Source organism: Sitophilus oryzae, unplaced genomic scaffold, assembly GCF_002938485.1.
Source record: "Sitophilus oryzae breed Bouriz unplaced genomic scaffold, Soryzae_2.0 scaffold_1059_pilon_pilon, whole genome shotgun sequence".
Classification (NCBI taxonomy): Eukaryota; Metazoa; Arthropoda; class Insecta; order Coleoptera; family Curculionidae; genus Sitophilus; species Sitophilus oryzae.
In genome coordinates, this window is record NW_022145681.1 from 2,637,494 (window position 1) to 2,664,281 (window position 26,788).

The 26,788-nt window shown below is 32.0% G+C and overlaps 1 protein-coding gene across 5 annotated transcripts in view; it reads right to left on the reverse strand.

Annotated features, from left to right (window-relative positions):
* The window catches only part of LOC115876646 (unconventional myosin-XVIIIa), a 375,213-nt gene that overhangs the window by 180,341 nt on the left and 168,084 nt on the right, over positions 1-26,788 (reverse strand). For 3 of the 5 annotated variants that reach the window (XM_030892502.1, XM_030892509.1, XM_030892533.1), the window contains 3 exons: positions 9,891-10,079; positions 4,848-5,027; positions 3,880-4,546 (listed from right to left, as the gene is read on the reverse strand). In XM_030892502.1, the coding sequence (XP_030748362.1) occupies positions 3,880-4,546; positions 4,848-5,027; positions 9,891-10,079 (1,036 nt within the window). Of the gene's footprint in view, positions 1-3,879; positions 4,547-4,847; positions 5,028-9,890; positions 10,080-17,319; positions 18,289-26,788 lie in introns of all 5 variants that reach the window. The other 2 variants (XM_030892525.1, XM_030892516.1) reach the window with 1 other exon arrangement.

Sequence of the window (26,788 nt, forward strand, 5' to 3'; positions counted from 1 at the left end):
TATATATGTGCCAAATTTAAAAATTAACGAAATGTGTACCTAAAAAATGGGTCTGTTGGCCTAATTCAGAAAAAAATATACAGGGTGATCCGAACTGTATTCCGGAAACTTTGGCAGCATATTCTGCAGATAAAAATAATTAAAAAAGTTCATAAAAATGTATGTTCTAAAATGCTTAGTTTCGGAGATACAGGGTATAGAAATTTCATTTTTATTTCGATTTTTTCCAAATAATTTCTGAAGTAATGTCAATATTTGGATGAAAATTGGTGTCTGGCAGTTTTTTGACATGAGAAATTTGATTTTGATATCAATATGACTCTTACTTGTAGAGGGCGCCACCTACGCCGGACAACTTTTTCAAACTGGGTTTGTCAAAATTTGAGCTATAAAGCAATTTTTTAGTAATTTATTACTTTAAATATAAAATTTAACAGATACCAAAAAGTAACAGATCAAATTTGAATATGTTTTATATGTTTTTATTCAAATCCATATAACGACGTTATACAGAGTGGGTCTTAAAAATGTGCAAATATTTTTAGGGGTAGTACATTCCGACCCCAGAAACACGAATTTGAGGTTATTTCCGAAAAAAAAATTGAAAATTTAAAATTTTTGGAAAAAAAAATAGATTTTTTTAGTTTTTAATTAAATAAACATAATTTCTTGATAATATAGCAACATATATAGCTATCATATTAAATCTACAAGAAAGAAACCCGAGAAAAGATCCAGTGATTCTCTAAATTTAAGCAAAAAAAATGTTTTTTTTAATTTTCAAAGTAAAATATCTCAGTTATTTTGGACTTATTTGAAAAACGGTAAAGAGAAAATATGTTTCTATAAACGAAATCTCCCCATCTAGCCATGAAAATATTTGCACTTATTTAAGACCCACCCTGTATTATTTTGACACTATATAATTATTTTTTATTTATATTTCATAATATAAAATATTAAAAAATATATTAGGATTTTCAAAATTAAAGCTTTTACATTTAATTTAACCAAAGTTTACAGAATAAAATATAAGTTCGGTCACTTAGCATCGGCACTTTGAAAATCGCGTATCAAAAGCCAGAAGCCGCCTCGTCCGACACGCCGGATTTCGATGAAAACAGGAGTGGAAGCCGGGGTAAATAGAAGCCGTATTTTTACCGATCGCAAGGTGTGACAAGGTGCAGGGGAACGTGGGGTATTTCAAAAATACCTAATGGTAAATCTACAAAAGAAAAAATATACTATCAGTTTATTGGTGTATTACATATAAATATTTAGACATGGCAAGATAAAAAAGATATAGCAAAAATAAAATAAATTTTAAAAACAAACACAAAAAATAAAATTACACAATATCAGCAGTAAATAATATTACGCACGAGTGCAGTATTCCATGAGTGCGTAATATGGTTTTCCAACACGAATTACGTACACTATAAAATTCAAAGCTGAAACTACTAAATGTCAACAACTTTTGATGTTTAAATGGTATCCTCGGTATTTTTTTACGTTATTCGATAGAAAATGATACTCTGAGTAGAAAGACATATCATATGTCAGCTTTTAACAGTTTCACATATGATTTATTTGAAAGTGTAACACGCCGTTTATAACGACAATTTGACTCGAAATACCAAGTGTGTGGCATGAAATTATTCGTAAAAAAATACTTTTTCCAAATATACTAATGAGCCACCCTCTTTCCATTTGAAAAAAAATAAGATATGGTTAAAAATACCATTTCGGCATCTTTTAACCGGCCAAGACAAGACATGGAAAACATTAGACGATCAAATCTATTTTTCCCAGGGCTCCTTGATTAAAGTTTTGTTTTTAAAAGAGCTATGACACTCAATATTGAAATTTTAAAAGATTTTTTTAAGCTAAAATGCCAAAAGTTGACATATAATATGTCGTTCTATTCAGAGTGTCATTTTTTATCGAATAAAGTAAAAAAATGCTGAGGTTGCCGTTTAAAAATCAAAAGTTGTAGTCATTTTCGGTGAAACCGGAAGTGACCGAAAAAAAATTGAAAACGTTAATCAATCCTAATTTAGGTCATATACTAACACACCAAATCTCGTTTTTTTTATCTGAAAAAAATAAAAAAGTTATAGGGATAAGCCACTTGTGAGACACACCTAGTATATGATTTTTCGTGTAAAAAAATAAAGTGTTCGTGAATAATTCTAATTAGATATTTTAAATAATTTTTTTTCCAGTGGCGAAAAACTCAATATTATTTTTAAGAAATAATAAAATAATTATGCTGTTTTTTTCTAATAAACTAATAAATATTTAACTAAGGCTAATGTGATCAGTAACATTTTGCAATGAAAATTAAATAATCACTTGAAAAATAATTCCATATGCATGCGAGACCACTCTGTAATAACGCCAAAATCAGAGTAATACGCCGAACGTGATCCGCCGTGTATGCTGGGTCCAAAGTCCACACACCAGTAATACACTGGGAAACACGTGCGTGAAGCGGCTTTTGATACCTGCCGCCGGCACAAGTGACGGAACTTATATTTTATTCTGCAAACTTTGATTTAACCCAGCAATTAAATATATAAATAGTTATTTTTTATACAAGACGATAAAATGGCATTTTATCGTCGACCGAAAAGATTAATTCACGAGCGATGAAATCGCGAGTGAATTAATTTCGGGAGACGATAATGCAATTTTATCGTCGTGTATAAAACAATATTTTTTTCCATAGCCAGAAAAAATATATTGTGCTGGGTTGGCGTTGATTTCTATGAAATTTGACAAATAAATAAAGCTGTCTCTTTAGTTGTCAGTTTTGAGCTATGGTTTTGAGTCAATATTTTTTAATTCTCTTTCGTGTCGGTTGCTGATTGAATTGGAGCCAGAAATGGCTCAAAACGAAAAAAGTAAATTATAGTCTATAAAATGAATAACTTTGAATTTTGACCGTTATTTCTTACCAACACGGCAAATATAAAATCTCTCTGTCAAAAAAGTTACTGATATTCTTTAAATTGAGTGCCTGAACGAATCAGATAGGTAACTCTTTTTACTTTCGTGAAATAGAAAAGGAAAATAATCAAACAAGTGACAGTACTTCCTCTTCTTCCAAAAATCAAGACGAAATGTCATAATTGTCAAAAGTAAAATGTCATCAGCTTTTGACATTTCTAAATATCAGACCAATGCCGTCTCTAATAGGACAGCCTCGGAGCGAGATTTATGACGTCACACTAGTTAGATACTACGGATTAATAAATATGTTGTAGAATACATGGAAAACATAACTATTTAAAAAAAAATTGAAAAACAAACTTTGATTTTTAAATACAAACCAAAAATACGAGGAATAATTACGTTTTCCATGTATTCTACAACATATTTATTAATCCGTAGTATCTAACTAGCGTGACGTCATAAATCTCGCTCAGAGGCTGTTCTACTAGAGATGGCATTGCGTCAGCATGGCCGCAAGTTGCTAACCTAATAAAATGAACACTAAAAAAGCTCGCGGGAACTGTCAAATTCAAAGTTATTCATTTCACAGAGTATACCAACACATATTCAGGCTGAGGCGACAAACGCCATATCCAAACTACTTCCATTTAAATCCCGAATTAACTTATGAAAAGGAATACAAAAATTTTCAAAAATGGAAGCAATTAAAAAACGTGCGAGAAGAAATAAAGTTTTTAACCTATCCTCGCTGTTAAAGTATCATTTAATTAAGTATTATTAAGCCTTGCTGTTAAAGTGTCATTTAATTAAGTAGTTAAAGTATCATATTAATTAAGTATTATTTTATCTACTATTTTTGATAGATATAAGGCAATTTTAACAGTTGCTATGGAAAAAAATGTAACTCTTACCAAAACTTACCTTTTACAGCACCTGCACATCCCAAATGAAATATCGCGGCCAAAACTGAAAATATCACTTTCTGCTCTACATCGGATATTCCCAAAATATTTAGAGCGCTACACGTTTTCGCAAACTCTTGCTGCGCCCTCTGTTTATCCTCGTGCTTCTGCAATAAACTCATAAAAGGGTTGTTCTCATTTCCAGAAAGGTTCTCTAAAAACAGTTCCTTTCGCAAAGGCCCTTCTATTCCATACAACAGCCGGTGCATAATGTGAAAGGTAGTCTCGCCGTCGGTCTTCCTTGCAACCCGGCCCTTTTCCAAAAGAAGAATTTGTATGCTAGCTGAAGATATAAAGCCGCTTTGATCGAAGTCAAGACTAAATATCTGAGTGAATCTGGTCGCGTTGGAGTTCATGACAGTTTTGCAGTTGCCGAAACTTTCCAGTAACGTCCACATGGCTGTCAATTTTTCCAGATTTAAAATATTGTTTACGGCGCCCGCTGCGGTAACTAAATACTGGACGCAATGTCGGAAATTGGTGGTTTTTCCTGAACCAGATCGGCCAGCAAACACTAATGACTGATCTCGGCGACTAGACAACATGTTGTGATAGGCTGATTGGGCCATTGAATAGATGTGAGGAGGCATATCTTCGGACTTGCATCCCTTAAAAAGGGCTACGACCTAAAAATGAACCAGGAATAAATAATAATTAGTATAATATTTCTTTCGAATTTAATATTATGCTACAAAAATAGTTTGAAATATTAAAAAGCTGGGATTAAAATACAGATTTATGTATTTATGTATGTTACAGTAAAAGCCAGAAATCACTGGATGTTAACAACAACTAGTAAAACCTCACATTCGCTGATTTATTGACACTACGCCAGTAAAAGTGGCACAATCTAATATAAGCATTCACTGGAACTTACTAGTGAATTTAAACCCTTTTACTCTTTTAATTGAGATAAAAGAAACTTACCTTTTCTGAGTAAATAGCTAAAGGTGCCATAGGGTTTATAACCAAAAGTGTACCGCATCCAGCATAAGTATGAATTAAATTAGTCGCATATCTCTGTCTGAGTGTGTGTAGTACGCTAGATTCGTTTAAGTGTCTTAGGGCAGCCAAGTCTTCAGCTCTATCAAACTGCGGGGGATTTGCCTAAAAAAGTAAATGTACCAATTATGTAACATTATTATCAAATATACTGATATACAAAATACAAATGACAAAGAAGAAGGTCTTATACACTTGTTTTCTTATATCCTGTTGGTGTCTTATATGTATAATCCTTAAAGGCATGCTAATATTTAAAAGGGCGGTTCTTGGACCTATTCTAAGGGCACAAACATAGCGAGGCATCTCGATGCGATGCTCGCCAAGATGCTGGCCGCGCTGCTCGCCAGGATGGTAGCCGCGATGCATCCTACGCGCACTGTTTTAACACGGCGAATAGATGCGCGTAGGCATACTGAAGCATTTACCATCGCCGTTTTATTAAACACCAGTTTATATAAAGTAGTTATTAATTAATTAATTAGTATAGACCCTTGTTGCATTTTTTTGTTTTGATTTCAACAAATTCCGACCGCAGCGCTACAACGGCAAAAATCAGATATTATCCCTACCTATTTCACGTATTGAAATCGTGGTTTGGTTATAATATTTAAGTATTTTAGTTTTTTTCTAGTGCAGTTATTGAGACAAAAAAGAGATAAAACACTCAGGTACGAGGTTTGTGTGATGTAACGCTGTTTCGGGTAATAACAAATAAATGAAAAAGAATTCGAACTAGGCGTCGTGCTGTGTTGTGACAATTTCAAATGTTAATAAAATTGCCGAAAAAATGTTAACGCGTAAAGGAGGGCGTACTTAGGGCGTTGTTGGGTGCAATTACATACATTCAATAACTCAACTTTCCCGAATATTCAACTCTCCCGAAACAACATTTTTCTTCAAAATAGCTTCATAGTTTCTCACACCGATTTGATCAAAAGCAAAAATGGATTCAAGCATTTCGACGAAACAAGTGAGTAAACAAAGTGCTTGTTACATCATCAAAAAATTAAAAAGACATATACTATGAGAGGATAAAATATAATTTGCAATATTAATGGTATACTTTTTTTAATCAACTAGCGATTAAAGTACTTGCTATAAATAAATAAAGTCCATAAACTAATTTCGATTTTGAAAATAGCTACTGTCACTAGAAACTTGCCATGACGACATCAGAGCCCTCTTTGTTGATATTTTATTGAAAAATTGCTCTTTATTCAAAATCTGAGCTAGATAGGTATAGGATACCCTAATAATAGTTTGAAAGAGCATTTGAATCTGTTTCGATTTATTTCAAAATATACAGTTTGTCGTATTTGAAATAACAAGGTTTTTATGTAAAATGAATATGTAAAATAAATCATCAATTTTTGGTACGCCTGTATAAATTTAAGGGAGCAATACAATTTTTCAGTAAAGTTTATTTCTCTATTTTTGAACTCAGCACAATAATTAATTCTAAAAAGTAATGCACAGGGTGTTGATAATCTATTCCATTGTAGCATGTATATTTAAATATCTTTAAATATCACAAAATCCAAAGCTTGTAAACATATTAATATATAATAACACTTACAGCAGGCCTTATTTTGTGTCCAAGGATCCAAATATGAAATAAAATACCGGGTGTTCCATAAGAAAAAATATAACTTTGGTTTAAATCTTAGTTCTGACATACCCTGTACATTTCAAAATAATTTCAAATTATGCACATAGTCTTCCCACATATGCCTATCAAATATTTTGTTTCTACATATTTCCGTTTACGTATAATCAACCGAGGCGAATGAGTTGCGCCACTCTGTATATAGGTGTTCCATTTAAAAAAAATACTCGCGATCCACTCACTTTTTTGAGCCACCCTTTAGAAGTTCAAATATTTTCTTCAAATACATCCTACTACATACTTTATGTCTGGACTACAAAATCCATAAGTTTTTTATTATAGGAGCTGCAGATGCCCGACGCACTATTGCCGGACCCTGTAGAATCAAGGTGATTACATTGTTGGTGATAAATTAAATACTAGTATTGTGAACATTTTATTCCACCCGACTCTAGTTCGACATATTATTATGCTCAACGAATTGTGATCCTAAACCGACCAATCAAATGTAAACTTTCAGGCATCCGCGTCCGCTTCTCGCAAAAAACAAAAATTTTGTTTTTTTAGGAAGCATCGCGCTGAACATATAGGTGCGTGGCGAAGTGCGAGGCTCCAGTATGTTTTGACGCATAAATTTGTACATGTTTGATTGGGCATCGCCGGATGGCGAGATGAATGGCGCGCATCGCGTCGAGATGAAATGCCCCGCACTATGTGTGTAAGATAGTCGCGATGCATCCTACGCGCACTTACTCGCCGTTTTAAAACAGTGCGCGTAGAATGCATCGCGGCTAGCATGGCGAGCAGCACGGCCAGCATCTTGGCGAGCATCGCATCGAGATGCCTCACTATGTTTGTGCCCTAATAGTACGAGAGCTAGCAACGTCGGGAAAACAAGTATTTTAAGACGTCTGGCTCTTTGATATATCTTTTATTATGCTCTCTGGAACAGCATGCGGCCCGTCTGGCTGCCGATACCCGTTGCGTTCACTACTGCGCATCCAAAGAAAATCCTCTATTTTTTACTTAGCGCTTTAAATTCTAGTATTGAATAAAAGTCGAGTAAGTCTCCATTAGCTCAGCACGTAGAGCTTTCGCCTATGAAGCGAAGGTCAGTGGTTCGATACCGGCTGGGGGTGCAACTTTTTTATTTTTTTTTTGTTTATATTCTGATAGTAAAGTATTAATTATTAGCTTTTTATCACCAGAACGGATGGCGCTTATGGGTTTATGATCCGTAGTGTATATAAGTAGAATTTGATACTTTCATTTGTTTTGAAGGATTATTGTGGTAATTAATTATTAGACAGGTTTAGGATGCTCCGGCTGCCGCGTCGGTAGGTTGCGTTCACTACTGCGCATCACATGTGTACAGGGTGTCCCATTTTTTGTGCGTTTTTTGGGATTTCTCGTTTATAATTTCATTTTAAAGATTTAAACATAATATATAAAAAATTAACATTTTAATGCTTTATGAAGGTAATTTCTGCCTGTCTTTCTTCAAAATATTTTTTCAGCTGTTGTTTATTATTTTAATAATCATTTTAATAATACTTTTTTTAACAGATTGTTATTTAAAAGCTACACAAGTTTATTTTCAGTTCAGTTTGTTAAGATAACGATGGAAAACTAAATTATCTGCTTAAATTAAATTAAATAAAATAATACTTTTTAAACAAGATTGATTAATGTTAATGTGTAGAAAATGAGCAAATCTAGGGGTAGAATATTTAGTTACATAAAAAACTAGCAAAGCAAAGTGAAAAAAAAACGCATAATTGTATCTCCACTCATAAACGAGAAATCCCAGATATCCCAAATCCCAAAAAAAGCACGAAAATGAGACACCCTGTACCCATGTGATGCGCAGTTGTGAACGCAACCTACCGGCGCGGCAGCCAGACCATCCTAAACCTATCTAATAATTAATTACTACAATAATCCTTCAAAACTAATAAAAGTATCAAATTCTACTTATGTACACTACGGATCATAAACCCATAAACGCTATCCGTTCTTGTGATAAAAAAACAAATATTTAATACTTTACTATCAGAATATAAACGAAAAAAAGATAAAAAAGTTGCACCCCAGCCGGTATCGAACCACTGACCTTCGCTTCATAGGCAAAAGCTCTACGTGCTGAGCTAATGGAGACTTACTCGACTTTTATTCAATACTAGAATTTAAAGCGCTAAGTAAAAAATAGAGAATCTTCTTTGGATGCGCAGTAGTGAACACAACGTGTATCGGCAGCCAGACGGCCTGCACGCTGTTCCAGAGAGCATAATAAAAGATATATCAAAGAGCCAGACGTCTTAAAATACTTTCTCGAAAACGTTGCTAGCTCTTAGACTATAAGAAAAAACTTCACATGAATGTATGCCCCAAACATCTTAACTTTTAAGATACAACATCTTAACTTTTTAAAAAATAGTACACAATGGATTTCTTTTAAAATAAACATTATTTTTTGTATTATTAAGGAGATATATTTCAATAAATTTTGCTAAATACTCAACAAAGAGTCTGCAATTTCCATGTATACATATTTTCATACGCATCCATGAAAGTAATATTAATAAAATTATCATCTTTTATACAATATTCAAAATGTACGAGTAGATTGAAGCATACATTTATACAGGGTGTCCCAGAAATAAGTGCAAGTATTTGACTGGTAGTACAGTTTAACCCCAGAAACACGCCTATGAGGTTTTTTTCGCGAAAATTTTTTTTGGAAAATTCGAAATTTTTCGAAAAAAATTTTGGAAATTTTTTTAGTTTTTAGTTAAAAAACATAATTTCTTGATAATATGGCAACATAGGTACTAGATTAAATTACAAGAAAGAAAATCCAGAAAAGATCCAGTGGTTCTCAAAATTTTAGCAAAAAATCATTTTTTTTTGGAAATTTTTAAAGTAAAATAACTCCGTTATTTTGGACTTTTTTTTATTTGAAAAACGATAAAGAGAAAATATGTTTCATTTATCGAGATCTACCACCCCTTAAAATACTTGCACTTATTTCTGGGACACCCTGTTATGTAATGCGAAACAATAATAAAACGATCCATTTAATAAAGATTTTCATACTTGTAAAATGTAAAATGTCATTATTATAAAATAAGTTATACTAAATAAATTAATAATAACATAAAAGTTCATAAATTAATAATACTGATGTTATAATTTTTGTAATAAAATAATTTTAGTTATCAAAGAATATATCAAAAATTAATGCATGATATAAAAAGTTTCCGTTTTTTTTCCTTCAAAAAAAAGGTTCAAAATTACTGGTCCACTACCTCGCTCAGTACCAAAATCAAAATAAAAATTGCCCTTCAATCTCAATTTACCTTTTCTATATCATCTTCGTCAACTATCAGAACATCGCCTGTATGTTCCAATTTTATTTTCACCTTTCCTGGTTCGCTGTCGGTAAATTTTTCTTTCCTGGCCGCCGTAAAACCACCTCTGTGCATCAACCATACCCTTTCCGCGTCCAACCATTGTTTCTCCTGTTCCAAGTGCTCCTCACTTTTAGCCTGAAACCAAATATTTTCTTTTAAACTCAATTGAATAAAAAATTAAACTGAAAATTTAGTATAATCAATTTGTATTCTAAACATAACCAGTAGAAGTTTTTAAATACCAGCAACTGTTCTTTGAATGAGTCACCATCCCGTTAACAATAACTGACAATAAGTAAAGTACCTGGAAAATAAATCCGTCAAGAAATTTTTCATTTTCATGTGATAAAATATACCGTCACAAATATTAATATTACAAGCTATTTCAAAAACATCACTGGGACAATAATAATAATAATAATAAAATCTGTTATATAAGTGACATATTAAAACCTAAATGAATAAATAAAAATAATCTTAGCCGGAGAGCTGGCGACATATTTAGAGAACATATTTTAGGCAAGTTAGAATAAGAAAAAAAAAAGTTTAATAACTTGTGAACCCAGAATCTTAAGTCTGGCTGGGGGGTTGGGGGTATTTCGCTACTGCGCAACCCATAACATTTACAAAAAAATAAATCCAAAAAACATTCTTTAGGCAACTTGAAATTTGTTTATTCTTAAATTTTAGCATCTATTTAACCTAGAAATAAGTATGCCAGACTTTTTTTTCGGGTTTAAAGTGTAACCCGACCATTCCAAATATGTTTAATTATATTATTATACCTGGAAAACATACTTTAGGCATTCTAAAATTTTTACAGCGTGTTTAGATGATGTGTTTGTTAGATGATATTAAAAAATATGTGTTAATTGCCAGACTAATTCAACGGGTTTTAATACTTGCCTAACCCGAATAAAGATTTTAAATGAGCGCGACAAAAAAGCCTTATGAGTATCTATAAGCGCGAGAAAGATAGTTTATTGAGACCCGTCGGCAGCCGATGCCAAACCAAACCAAACCAGACAAATTTCAAGTTGCCTAAAGAATGTTTTTTGGATTTATTTTTTTGCAAAAGTTATGTGTTGCGCAGTAGCGAAATACGCCCAACCCCCCAGCCAGACTTAGGATTCTGGGTTCACCAGTTAATAAACTATACATTTTTAGTTATTCTAGCTTGCCTAAAATATGTTCTCTAAATATGTCGTCAGCTCTTGGGCTATCTCTATTCGGTAAAAACTAGCAACGGCACATCTCACAATACCGATTTTGTTGAAAATATATTTGTGTTATACCGGGTGCATCTCGAAAGTGGCTTACCCCTATAACTTTTTTATCTTTTCAGAATGAGATTTCGTATGTTAGTTTATGACATAAATTAGGATTGATTGAGGCATTCAATTGTTTTTGGTTACTTCCTGTTACACCGGAAATGACTACAACTTTTTATTTTTAAATGACACCCTCGGTATATTTCTACTATATTCGATAGAAAATGACACACTGAATAGAATGACATAGCATATGTCAACTTTGGACATTTTCGCTTAAAAAAATTGTATTTTAAATTTCAATCTAGAGTGCCATGACTGTGTTAAAAACACTAATTTTTAATCAAGGAGCATTAGAAAAATAGTTACGATCGTCTAATGTTTTTCGTGTCTTGTTCTGGACGGTTAAAATATGCCCAAATTTTATTTTTAATTATATCTCAATTTTTTCAAATTGAACAGGAGTGGCTCATTAGCATATTTGGAAAAAGCATTTATTTATGAATAATTTGGTACCACACACTTGCTATTTCGAGTCAAATTGTCGTTATGAACCGCATGTTACTATCGAATAAAGTAGAAATATACCGAGGGTGCCATTAAAAAATTAAAATGTGTAGTCATTTCTATTGAAACAGGACGTGATCAAAAACAATTGAATACATCAATCAATTCTAATTCTAATTTAGCCATATACTAACAGACAAAATTTCGTTTTTTTTTATCTGAAAAATTAAAAACGTTATAGGGGTGGGACAATTTGAGACGCACCCAGTGTATCTATTGTCCAAAGAATAGTATAATACACAAAGAAATACTTATTATTTTTTCATATGGTACCTACACTTCTACTAAAATCTTATGCGTTAGTGATTAAAACTCACATACCTAAATTAAAAGTGCTCTAGCTAATTCAAGAATAAATTAATTGCAGAAATCCATTTGTCTCAATTTAAGTTAAATAATTCTAAATCAAATATAAAAGAAGTATATTTGAATATAAATAGAAATAGATCTGCTTTAGAATGATCCAGTTCCTCAAGAATGTAAAAGCTAATACGGAAAATATAGACAGGCGTAAGTCTCGTTAAGTGCTGCCGGCATCTTAGGGCACTTAAAGCATCACTGGTAACCAATTATAGTTAAATAGGTGTAAAAATGTAAGTAATTAAGACAAGTGGATATAAATGAATGAGTCAAAAGTCAAAAGTGCAGTATGGTGTTATTTATAGCATCCAATAAACAATATTAAGTAAAAAAAAATATTTTGAATGTGATAGACAATGATTCAGTATTAAAACTAAAGAATTTTGGACTTTCATTGTCTTTATTTATTTTTGCTTACAAAACATTTCGTTCAGAAGTATCACTGACCGTTATCAAATGTAAACTTTTCACACTTGATAACGGTCGTTCTATAAATAAAAATAAAACAAAAAGTTACTATGAAAATATATGCCCTAAAATGCTTCCCGAAGAAAGGTTAAATAAAAATAATATATTTTGTTTATTTTTAAGAACATTGATAAACCGTTTTTTGCCAAAGAGAATGGTGATTGTGTGTTTGTGCCAAAGAGAATGGTGATTGTGAAAAATTCCGTACCACCCCTTTCCATCAGGGTAGTACTTCTACTGGTGGTACTTCTTTTCTCCTTATAGACAAATCTATGTATACTATAGATAAATTATAACTATATATACTATACAGGGTGAGTTTCCTACGATGTTCTCTGTGGGTATCTTGGAAACTACTGGAGATAGAGAGTCGGCTAAATGGGGAAAGAATTGCAATTTTGTGAGGTCACAAATATGCGCCTTTCAGATTTATCAAAAAGTTCATGATTTACTAGATATTTTGAAAAAAAAACAAATTTCGGCTATTTTAAAAATTGTCCCTAATTCCATTATAAGCTATTTTAGACAAAAAGTTTTCAGATAAAAGTTGTAGATAATCACATCCTTAATGAGATCGTGTCCTCAGTTTTTTTCTAAAGCCTGTCATTTTTGACATATCACACAAACATATGTTTTTTTAAATGGAAACCATAGTTGGCCATAACTTCATAAAAAGCGGCATTTTTTAAGTTTTTAGCGATATAAGCTATAATATGTTTTCTTCGAAAAATTATTGAGTTATAGCCAATTCTTATCATTTTTAAACAATTTCACTTAGTTAGCCATGGAAACAAGTTCAATCGCCGCCGCCGTTACTCTCAGAAATGTGAAGCTGTCACATTCAAGCTTTGTAAATTAAAGTAAACAAAAATTGTAAATATGAATTTCTCAAATGAAGAAAAGCGTGTAGATACTCGCGCATCAATAGAGTGTCCCCCCCGCATAATGAAAGAAATGTTAAAAATTATTGATATCATAGTAATACAAATTCAGGAAGAGGTGGACTAATTGCATGGGCCTCCTCGATCACCTGACCTATCCATTTTAGATTTTTTTTATGCGGTATGATTAAAAATAAGGTTTACAAAAGAACTTATGAATTAAGAGAGGCACTCGAAGTGGCGGTACGAGAGAAGTTTAATTAAATCAATCGGTCCTTTTGTGAGAATAGGTAATAATTCAGTTTTAAAAAGATGTAACTCAAAACAATGGAATTTTTGAACATTTTCTAAAATAACTTAAAGTGTATGCAGTGACTCGACTGCAGCGATATTATTTTTTTAAGTTTTAGTTTGTGTAATGTAAATTCTAAAGAACCGTTTAGTAATATATTCTGACTTTTTATAAGTTATAAATCACAAAAGAATAAGAATGCCATGCAATCTAAGTGAAATTAGTCAAGAGAAATAAGAATTGACTATAACTAAATTTAACTTTTCTAACGAGTCTTGAAAATCGTTCTCTAAAAAACATAACATTCACCGGTCAACGTATCCTCGAAAATGTATGGTCAAGAAAAGTTGAACTAATAATCTTACACGCTTTTCTTCATTTGAAAAATTCATATTTGCAATTTTTGTTTATTTAAATTTACAAAGTTTGGATGTGGCAGCTTCACATTTATAAGACCAAAGACGATTGTTTCCATGGCTAACTAACTGAAATTATTTAAAAATGATAAGAATTGGCCATAACTCGATAATTTTTCGAAGAAAACATATTATAGCTTATATCACTGAAAAGCTTAAAAAATGGCACTTTTTATAAAGTCATGGTCAACTATGGTTTCCATTTAAAAAAACATACGTTTGTGTCAAATGTCAAAAATGACAGGCTTTAGAAAAAAACGGAGGACACAATCTCATTAAGGATGTGATTATCTACAACTTTTATCTGAAAACTTTTTGTCTAAAATAGCTTATAATGGAATTAGGGTCAATTTTTAAAATAGCCGAAATTTGTTTTTTTCTAAATATCTAGTAAGCCATGAACTTTTTCAAAAATCTGAAAGGCGCATATTTATGACACCACAAAACTGCAATTCTTTCCCCATTTAACCGACTCTCTATCTCCAGTAGTTTCCGAGATACCCATAGAGAACATCGTAGGAAACTCACCCTGTAGATAAATTCTAAAAATAATTTCAACAAATGATAGGTATAAAAAGCCAAAACATTCCTTTAGTTCGAAAAGGTGAACGGTTTTCAAGATATTTGCGTTTAAAGATTAGGATGCATCGATTTTAGTATTAGTGAAATGATGAAATGTAAACAAATTTTAAATAAATTAATCTCCTGATTTCGCTAATGCTAAAATCGATGCATCGGAACCTTTAAACGCAAATTTCTTGAAAGCCGTTCACCATTTCGAACTAAATGAAGAGCACATTTTTCACATAAAAAAGTCCTATCTTTAATTTTCAATTATCGAAATTACTGCCTCTATTAGGATAAAAGAAGTACCACTAGTAGTACTCTCTACCCTAATGGGAAATACCCTTTCAGGGCTGTTACGGAATTTTACACTATATCGCCATTTACTTTGGCATTAAAATGTGTGTAAGAATACCAAATTTCAAGAAAAACACCGATGATTTAAAAATAATAAACAAAATATATCATTTTTATTTAACCTTTCGAGGGCTGTAATTTCTTCGGAATGCATTTTAGAGCATATGTTCATAGCAACTTTTTGTTTTATCTTTATCTGTAGAATCACCCACCGTAGTTAGATACACTATTTTTTGACACCATGTATAAGGAACTATGTTTTAGAACAAATCTTTTCCGCATATCTTTTATTCGGCACTTTACTTTTACTGGCTATAATTATATTCTTAGATGTATGTCACCACATACTTCTTAGGTTAGCAAGGAACGCATCAATTTTCAATTTTAGAATGAGCTTTCCAAACATTTCACTGCCAACTATGTTAAACACAGTAAAATTTCAGTAAAAGTTAAGTGATTTAAGGCGGTGATGGTTTTACATATCAAAAGAGAGAAAAGAAGTTTGACTGGAGTATTGCAAATGCTATGTGTGTTATAGAGGTTCAAAAGTATAAATGCAAAAAGTATTTATTATAATAATGACTGCTTTATCAGCCTGATAATGGAAATCACACCCTAAAACATAATAAATAGCTATTTTTAAATAAACACTAAACACATTGAAATGTTTGTGAATGATGGGCCAAGGGATTGATAAAAGTGGTATAAACCTTATTCAAATGTATCTTTATTTTAATCATAGAAACTAAAAATGTAATAATATGTTGAGTGTTCCATTTAAAAAATACAACTTTTTATTTGGGACACTCTGTACCTCTTGCAAATAATTTTAAATTGCCCAGCTTTAGTAGTCCCCCATCACTCACAATTTCCAAAAATCTAATCACTTGGCTACAATACCGCGTGTCGAATAGTGTGAACAACCCTATACATTTAGAAAATTAACTATTTTATCTTGTGGCCAGACTGTATATTGATTAAAAAATTATAATAATATTGCTAGCAATTTGTGTTAAAGAATATATTAATAAGCCTTTGTTAAAGAGTATGATGTCATTTACAACAATATTAAAAAAACTGGAAAGTAATAAATAAAATCAATTTGAATAAGAAAAATACTTTCAGACTTTAATATTTTCGCTATTCATTACACAGAGTACAGAGTGGTCATGAAATAGTAAAAAAAACACTAATAATTGGTGAAGATCTCATATTATATTTCAACAGTAAAAATTGGGCACTGTTTTAGAAATACAGATAATCATTAGTGTTATCAAAAAAGTTTTTTTCGCTAAAATAACCTAATGATCGTGTTTCTGGGGTCAAAATATACTGCCCCTAAAAATATTTGTGCTTATTTAAGACTCACCCTGTTTAATAAAAAAATCCTACACTTGGGAAAATATTTTTTTTTAATAATATTATAATTTGCCCATTTCTTCAGTTTTTCTGAAAAAAGACTTCCTCTAAAAGATATATATTAGTTTTCCTATATAGTAGGTGTACGATGTACGACCACGCATTAGGCATATTATTTTATTATTAGTTTTCACTTTTCGTTTTCAATAAGTAGTAAACGTTTTGTTTTTTTAATAGAAATCCATGTAGGTATAGTATGATAATGTATATATGGTTTAAATAAAAATTTGAATATTTTAGCGTCTGAATATTACCGGTTTTTGTTTGAACATCAGTTTCGTATATTTTGAGGTGAAATGAGATACAAAATATCTACGACATAAAATAGAATCGTATGTTCATTCCTTTGACTTATTATTTGATAACTTACTAATTCATGATTTTCGATAAAAATCATTATCAGGACATAATTTAAAAAAGTTATGTTTAAAAAGTATAGTTTATAATGTTCAGAACATAAGATTTTGTTAAAATACTTTACACTTACTGATAAATAATATGTATCATTCAAACTATTTATAATTGGTTTATATGTGCCATTTTTTAATTAAAATTTAAAGAGAGGCGTCCATTCTTCTCAAAGACACCTGGTTTAAATTAAAGCAGGTACGTCTTTGAGTCTTCTTTCTTCTTCTTTTTAATTAAAATTTTGAGCTAAGTATTATCCGTAATATACTACTATAACATTTGCCAAATCTTACAAATTGCAGTAATGTTAGAAATCAATCCAAAAAATAAATTACACAAATGCGTATTTTTTAATAGCAAATAAAAACTTACCTCGCTATCTACAATCTCTTTAGAGAAATCTTCCAAGCCCTTGTAACAGTTAGCTATGTCGGCAACACTAAAAAAGCCACAGTTTTTTCTGTTCCGGCTCATCTCTTGCACTTCATCATAATCAACGCATTTAAACTTGCTCTTCTTCACACCCTTTCTAAAACTATTTCTCGGAATTGGCTTGGGTGTATGTCCATTCGAAACTGCTCCGTTATCAATTTTGTTCAAATTTTCAATTTTACCACTTCGACGAATCGAACCATTTCTTGACCTCATAAACGGATTATCTGCTTCGCTGCCATTAACCAACGCTTTTTTCTTTTGTATATTTATGTTAGCATCATCAGTGACTTTCCTTAAGCCACTCATCCAACCGGTCTCGTCAACATCGAATATATCCAAATGCCTCATTTTAGCAGTTTTAGCTTCAGACGCTTTAGTGCCACTGCTGAACAAACGCGAGCAAACTTCGTCTTGTTTCTTTGAAGTTTCCTCGGAACACTTCGTCTTCGTCTCCGAAGAATCTATAGAGTCAGTCTCACTATAATTTTCTGAACTAATACTGGCCGTCTTGGGTTTCGGTAACAGTGGGGGTTTCTTCATCATCTTGCCTCGAGAACCTCTAAGAGACGACGTCCTTTGAAACGGACTAGGTTTGCCATTCTTCAAGTCAAGAGGATCACTTTCCGAGCAATTTTCAACACTGTTGGTTTTGGTATCGATGCCATCGTTGCTGGCCTTGACAGAACTGTTGTTCCTTTTAATCGATGGGGTTCTTTGGAAGGGACATGGTTCAGGGTTAGTTTCGGGTGAACTATAATTTCCATGACCGTGTGCTGTACCTTTACAGCCGGTATGTTGAACATTGCGTTTCTTTGGTGTCGGTGACAAAACATCGTTGCTTCGTAAAGAGTTCATGAAAGAGGATGCAAAGTTCAACATGATGACACTTCAATTGAAACTCTTCAGCTATTTTAAAATATTATTGTTATTTTTGTGATGACTATTCTGCCTGAATTGTCTTTAATAGTATCTGAATTTTATTTCTTATTAATAAGTAACAGTGCAACTATAAGCGATACCAATTAAACCTTTAGTTTAATTTTTTAAATAAATTTAATTAATTTAAGAATTTAAATTTCCCGCTGGGGATTCAGGTGGTAGTCCTGCTGTAAAAAATGTCAAGTTGCCACATTTATTTATTTTTTTCCTGACATTGTCATTCGTTTTGACATTTTAGTTTTGTATTACGAGTTTTTGGTTTAAATGAATTGTGTTGAACTGTGATACTTTAAGCTTAAAAAGGTTTACTACAGTCTGACAAACGGATCTGAAACAACGGGGCAACGGTGAGGGGATCGCAATTTTCTAAAATCATGACCGATTTCATTCATAAAATATCCACGAGCGTGCGGTGTTTCATAAAAATATATCAGGAATTTTTATATTTTCCAGTAAAGTTTATAATATTATTTTACTTTAAATGTACCTACATTTTGTTTAGTAATTTGCCAAATATAGTAATACCGTATGATCGAGAAAAAACGGCGTCCAGTTGGCTGGGAAATGACGATCGATGACATTTTCCATATAAATTTACATTTAAAATGACAGCGATCTTCATTTCCCAGCCAACTGGACGCCATTTTTTTTCGATCATACGGCATTTCTTAAAACGCGTGTACTAATTACAATAAACAGAGATTAATTAGAGTGCCCTTGCAGTCGAAAACTGTTCTTTTTAGAATCTCTTTTAGTGCGAAGTGTACAAGATACCTTAATAGCTGTTGAAAAAAACTCATCGCAATCTTATTATTGCATTTTGAACGGGAAAACAGTGGTAATAGCTCTTTATATTCCTTAAGTGTTGTTAAGAAGGTGAGTTTTGTTGATGTAAATAGTAACTGTTTATAGTTTAATTTGTATGAACGATAGTTATTTAGTGTTGTAATATGCTCGAGCAAAACGGAGCAAATGTCGAGAATTTAAAATTATTTAAAGAAAATAGGTTAAAAAACCATCAGTTACTTTTTAAATTGTATTATGAATTTTTTCGTTTTTTTTTTCTTGCGGATAACGATAAGATAGTGAAAGTTTAGTTTGAACAGTTTATTTTTGTAAAGGTAATTGTAGAACTTTTTGACACTCTGTGATGTAAATCGGCCCCCAAATTTTTCCCTTTTGCCATATTTTAGAATCATATTTTATAATAAAAATTATAAATTACAAACAGCAATACATATTTGAAGAATATAAAATAAAAATAAAGAAAACAGAACCAATAAACCAAAAAAAAATGTTAAAATATACCAAAAATATAATTTACAAGTTAAAAGTGCTTCGTGATTAGTCTGATATTAAAGAATTCCATCAAAATTAATTCTAATTTTGCAAACTTCAAAATTCCAAGCCTCATCACTAATCTACGTATGATTTGTAATAGTTATTTTTTATAAAAGACGATAAAAATAGTATTTTTCGTCGACCGAAAAGATTAATTCACGAGCGATGAATGAATTATGCAATTTATTAATAAAATAAATGCAATTTTATCGTCGTGCAATTATGCAATTTTATCGTCGTGTATAAAACAATATTTTTTTCCATAGGGAGTTACGTTTTAAAAAATATTCAGAAATTATTATTTCAAGGAATGTATTACGAGTAGAAAAAATATTGTGCTGGGATGGCGTTGGTTTCTATGTAATTTGACAAATAAATAAAGCTGTCTCTTGAGCTGTCAGTTTTGAGTCAATATTTTTTAATTCTCTTTCGTGTCGATTGCTGATTGAATTGGAGCCAGAAATGGCTCAAAACGAAATAAGTAAACTACCAACAGATATTCAGGCTGAGGCGACACAAACGCCATATCCAAACTACTTCCATTTAAATCCCGAATAACTTATGAAAAGGAATACAAAAATTTTCAAAAATGTAATGAATTAAAAAACGTGCTAGAAGAAATAAAGTGTTTAACCTATCCTCGCTGTTAAAGTATCATTTAATCTACCCTTGCGGTTAAAGTACTATTTTATCTACTATTTTTGATAGATATAAGGCAATTTTAACAGTTGCTATGGAAAAAAATAAAGTTTGTCCAATGCCCATTATGACATCACTACAATATTCAATTAAATATGTTTGTTTGTACTTACTACGGATATTTAACATAATTTATATATCAACAGATGGCAGGTATTAGATATGCAATCTCAATAAAAACCTTGAATCAAAGATCATATCTTTCGTACACGATATTTCTTGCACTAACTTAACCATTCCTATGCTAAAGATTCAGACACGGATAAGGTTACTACTATTATTTGCTCGATGCTTTATATCCTACAATATTTTTCCGATATCGTTCGTGTAGAACAAAACAAGATTGTAATTAAACCACCGAATGAATATAAATTTCAACATGCCTCGTATCAGTTTCCTTTGCGTACAATATAATTAAAACATAATTTCTATTCAAAATCATTAGCTTAACGAACAAAAACAATGTCCAGTGAGTCAGTATTTGAAGAAATACATTGTAAATATTATTTTCTGTGAATTTGTAGGCAAACTACTCATTAGTGTATCTCAATTAACGACAGAAAAATCTATAAGAACTTCCCTTATAAAAGAAAATAATAGTGTGGAGATAACTAAATGAATTCAATAACGAATGTTTAATCAAATACCTTAAAAAAATTTCGTTTCAAATGAAATACCTTAAATAATTATTTTTGTATCTAGTGCGCGAAGTACTACTTTAGTGACCGAACTTGAATTTTTTAACGAGGCGTAGCCGAGTTGAAAAATTAGTGGAGATCACAAAAGTAGTTCGCGCACGAGTTGCAAACAACATTTTTTTCTACAAACATTAAAATCGGGATATCCCTAAAAATTATTATTATTATATTATTGCTTCGAAAAAAAAGCGTGAGCTTGGCTTAATTTTGAATAACCATGTCACTGTAACTATGGAAATAATAATAATAATTACTCCTCTTTCAAAATTATACGTTTGTGCTCGCGCTTTTAATAATTTTCTAATGATGGACACTTGAAATGATGAAGAATTATCAGGTTATGCATGCCAGATTATGAGGCCTACACTGGACACTGTTTCCTGAGAACTTCAACCACACTCCTTGCTAATGCAGGGGGTGATATATTTAGTTTGAAGCGTCACGGAGGATGGAAATCTTCGGCAGTGGCCGATGGATACGTCGAGGATTCTATCAACAATAAAATTCAAATATCAAATAAAATTTTAGAGTGTCAAATACCGGGATCAAGTACCTCTACATCAAAATTGGATAGTGTCTCAACTCCCAAAACCCCCATTTCTCAAGCAAAATCAGAACTATCTAGTTTGGGATTAAATATTGGTTCGTGTACTGGTTGTACTATTAATGTTAATATTGTAAATAATAACTAGAATATGCATTAGTCTTAAGTTTGTTATTTGTTTATTCTTGAATATTTCGAAATAAATAATTAAAAAAGGCGTCAGCGATGGGTATGAAATGGAGATCGCTGTCATTTTATATGTAAAGTTATATATATGGAAAATGTCATCAATCGGATCGATCATCATTTCCAAGCCAACTGCATGCCGTTTTTCTTTCGATCATATGGTACCTATATGTTCACATCATAATTATGTTCACATATAAAATATGATCGAATAAAAAAACGGCGTCAGCGATGGCTATGAAATGAAGATCGCTATCATTTTATATGTAAAATTACATCGGGTATGTCATCGATGTTCATTCCTAAGCCAACTGGGAGCCGTTTTTTTTCGGTCATGCGGTATTTTACGTTTCCAGTCGAAATAAAATAATTTTGTAATTTATATCGATTGATATATCGATCTACAAAGTATATCGATATTTTCCAATCGATATATCTTATAGGTACCATTTTAGACGGTAGGTACCATTTTAGACGCAAAATGCAGCAGTGTTTTCTACAATTGCGGGATTTATTACAACTTATTTTTTTCATGTAATAACTAATTAACGACCTCATTGACATCAAAAACGTTTAAAAACATCGAGAAGCAACTGGTTACGGTTAATATACCCACAATTTATACTCTAATCGTCGATAAGTAAATGGAAAAAAATTGTCACAAAATGACAGCGAACAAGTCCATAAATTAAGAAATTTACCACCGTGCGCCGTCTCCACATTACACCTTCTCGTCGATAATAAATTCGACCATATGTTCCGCAGTCGACCTTGCCGGCCGGTGTATTTTGCAATTCATTACGTGTGATTGAAGCGTCATATTTAATCCTTATTAATTTTAATCCACTTTTGGGTGATGCTTTTCCAATCGGTTTCGCAATTTGGCCTTATTAGCACCTCGATCGCGTCTTCCACGGAATATCAAGTGAAAACAGACGTCGTTCTAGAGCTGAGATGAATCCTAAATCGAAACGTTGAATTTTTCAAATTTCTTTGACCTTTTTTGCATATCCTGTTTCTGATTTTACGCTAATTATTAACGAAGCCATTTATTATTATAACTATTTGTTACAAAATTCCTTAAAAAACAAGAAATCATAGAAATATTTCTTAGATAAATATACAGGGTGTTTCAAAAAATATGTGCCATCTCCCATGGGAAGATTCTTCAAGTCAAAATAATATTTATTTTTTATGTCAACATAGGGTGTTGAAGACTTCATTTTTTAATTATTATATTTTTCTTTATAAGTGCTTTTAGCGATTCGAATAAAATGTTGAGAGATCTTGGAATATTGCGATCATCTTCTGATGTCAGGGTACGGCCCAGCTACGTCGAAACACCGGTTCCCATTAGAACACCGACGTTAAGCGACGTAAGGCGATACTAGTGGATGGACGGGTGACCGGTTCGAAACTCTGTATCGTGCTGTTGTCCAAAAAAGGCAAAAGTGTAAAATCTATTAACACACACTGCTCTTTCACACCGGTTTGAGGCCGGATGAGATCGGATATCTCGTGAGTAAGAGTCGATTTAGACATTTGCCAAGTCGATAGGCCATTTACCATGATATGGCCGAGGACCGCGGTTCGGACTCCGCGTAAACAAAGTAGGCCCCGTCCAGTTTAGCCCTGGCAGTAAAAAGGAGACGTTAACTTCAAATCTTTATTTTACTTTCTTCTGATCTCTAGGTAGTCTTGTAGCCTCTACGCGACATGGTAGAATGTTATATTTTTTTTTTGTTTCAAATGTCACAAAAATATTAATTTTTGCGACGTGATTGGCAATATAAAAACTTCATTTTAATACCTAGGCGTAAAAGCAAAGCACTTTTACGCCTAAGCATAAAAGTACGAAAATATATTAAACTGACAAAGTGTCAAATTCAACGAGCATAGTTTCTCGATATAATATAACTACTTACAAGGTAGTACTTTTAAATCTTTTTACGTTATTTGGAATGTTTGATATTGTTTAAAAAAATCGTTTGAAAAAAATAGCATATTCTACGGAAGCGCTGGGGGGCCAGCTGAGTTCTTTTTATATATGACTATAGTCAGATAATAACCGACTATAGTCAGATAACAAATTACTATAGTCAGATTATAACTGACTATAGCCAGATAATAAATGACTATAGTCAGATAATAAATGACTATAGTCAGATAATATTTGTACACTTTTAGACGCTCCTGGATATATTAATGCCCATTTGCACCGTTTGTATAAACTTTGTTTAAAGGCTAAACAGTGACTAACTATATAATATCTTATTAATAATATTATGCCCACTTGCACCGTTTGTATAAACTGTGTTTAAAGGCTAAACAGTGATTAACTATATAGTATTTTATTATAGTTAATCACTGTTTAGCCTTTAAACAAAGTTTATACAAACGGTGCAAGTGGGCATAAGCATGCGCAGTATATTTCGGTGGTTATTCGCAGTATAACAGGTGGTTTTCACGTGGATTTCATTAGCTTTTTAAAAAGAAATGAATAAGCTTGCGCTGCTTAGTTTACGATTTCGGGCCTACTTTTCAGAGGCTATAGGGAATGCTACATGAAAAATACTTAGAATTTTAAGGGGAATCCAAAAATAGAATAAAAATATAGCCTTTTCATTTAAAATAAGAAAGTTCAGTGGCTTAGGGAAAAAGCTATAAATTTAACAACATCCCCTCTATCACCATTGGATCAAGCTTAATCAAATATTCCCGTATACCAAATATCATAAAATTAAGTCTAATGGTTTCTGAGATATATGGCCGGTTCGGGACTTTTGACTAACCCTGTATAATATTTTATATGACATAAAATATTTATATTATGAGACTAGCTGGTACCCGACATGCGTTACAATGTCAAATGCTGAAAAACAATAATATAGTTGGAGCATTTGCCAACTTTTGCCTAAATTTTCAATGAAGAATATAGTAATTTATTATCTGGCTATAGTCATGATGAGTTGAACCCTTAACTATTAAAGATTATGTAGTATCAGATGGTCTCTATTTATATACCCTGTATACAAACTTATGGTTAAAAATTGAGGTCTAAACTTAAAAAAATACATTTAAGACTATGCAGTAGGCTTATATTAGAATAAAAATGTATTAGTCAGGCAGCAAAATATCGGGACAGATAGCATCAGCGCTGTAATATACAGGGTGTTAATTAAGTATGTGGCCAAACTTCAGGGGGCGATTCTTTGAGTGATTTTAAGGTAAAGAATTCATATAAACATGTGTGTCCAGAAATGCATATTTTTGAATATACAGGGTGTCAATAATAATTAAATGGGACAAACATTAAACTGGTCGTACAATAAAGTGGTTTCTATTTTTTTTGTCAAAAACCCCCTAGTATCAACAGGATGGCCTCCGAAAAGTAGGCCCGAAATCGTAAACTAAACAGCGCAAGCTTATTCACTTCTTTTTGAACAGCTAATGAAATCCACGTGAAAACCACCTGTTGCGAAATATACTGCGCATGCTTAACATATCCAGGAGCATCTAAAACTGTACAAATATTATCTGACTATAGTCGGTTATTATCTGACAATAGTCATATATAAAAAAAATCAGCTGGCCCCTCAGCGCTTCCGTAATATTCTACTCGGAGTAAAAATTACTTTTGTGCCTCGCCTGTATGCCGCGTCATTTTTACTCCACTCTGCACTTTCTATGTGACTAATCAACATTTGCTGCGTAAACAAATGAAAATGATGAAAGCAAATCGAAAGCCCAAACACCATATAAGAAACGTATCCACACAAAGCTATTTTTTGCCCAAATACTCTATTCTAACTAGTGTATCATAAATACGCACGAAGAAAGTATACTTACATCAGGTGTATTATTTCTTTAGATGGAATAAACTGAGTATTAAGTAGTTTCACTCGGTAACAAGAAATACAGATTAATGTTCTGTGGACGTCACTATGTTAGCAATCATTCTCGTTTTTATATCCTTATTAATTTCACGTTTGATTGGAGTTAATAGATAATGACAAATAACAAAAGGCTAAAAAGGTTTTAACAAAATATTTATTTACATGCAAAGTTAAATAATAATTCTATTAATAGAATTTAATTTAATATTTTTTATATCAATATTTGACGGGGCTCATGTCAGAATGAGAATTAAAATAAATGTTCTTACAGCACTTTGGCAAATTTTATTAAATCCAATTTCTTAATAGATAATATTTAGTAGAGAGTTCACTTTCTCCAAAAAATATCAATAAAGAAATACCTATTAACAAGAACTAAGACTTCTATAAATTATAACTGTCATAATCTACAAATATTTTTAGCCGACCATACCAATAGGTATGGTAGGCTATTAAGATCGGCAAAAAAAAGTTTTTTTAATTTCACTCAAAATGAGTTATTTGGGCCATAAATGACCTAAATACAAAATATTTTCAGGGTGTCTGTCTGTCTGTCTCTCTGTCTGTCTGTCTGTCCGTCTGTCTGTCCGTCTGCGGATTTTAGCGTTAAAATATGTTGCACTAATAGTAACTTTTATCCTCAAATTTTCATTCGAATCGCTAAAAGCACTTCACGTATTTTTACGTGAGGAATCTCCCGACGAGAGATGGCACATGTTTTTTGAAACACCCTGTATATGTAAAATAAAGCAATCTAATAAATAATCTTAATAAAGCAGTAATTCTATTTGGCTTGAAAGGCATTAAATTTTAATAATATGCATTAACATAATAATAAAACACTAAAACTGGTAGGTACTGATAGAGTACAAAATAATTTTGTGTAAGGACTATTTGGTATCCATTTTGTTGTGAACGTAGTGATAATCTTCTACAACAAATTTAAATTGATACCGCGGAAATAATGTATGGTAATACTGAACTGAATACAAAACTGGTACAGGGTGGCTCGAATTCGACGCTCATCATTGGGATTTCGAAAACCAGATACAGGATCGGTTAAATGGAGGCAAAGTTGGTGATGGACTTTTTTGTACGAAACG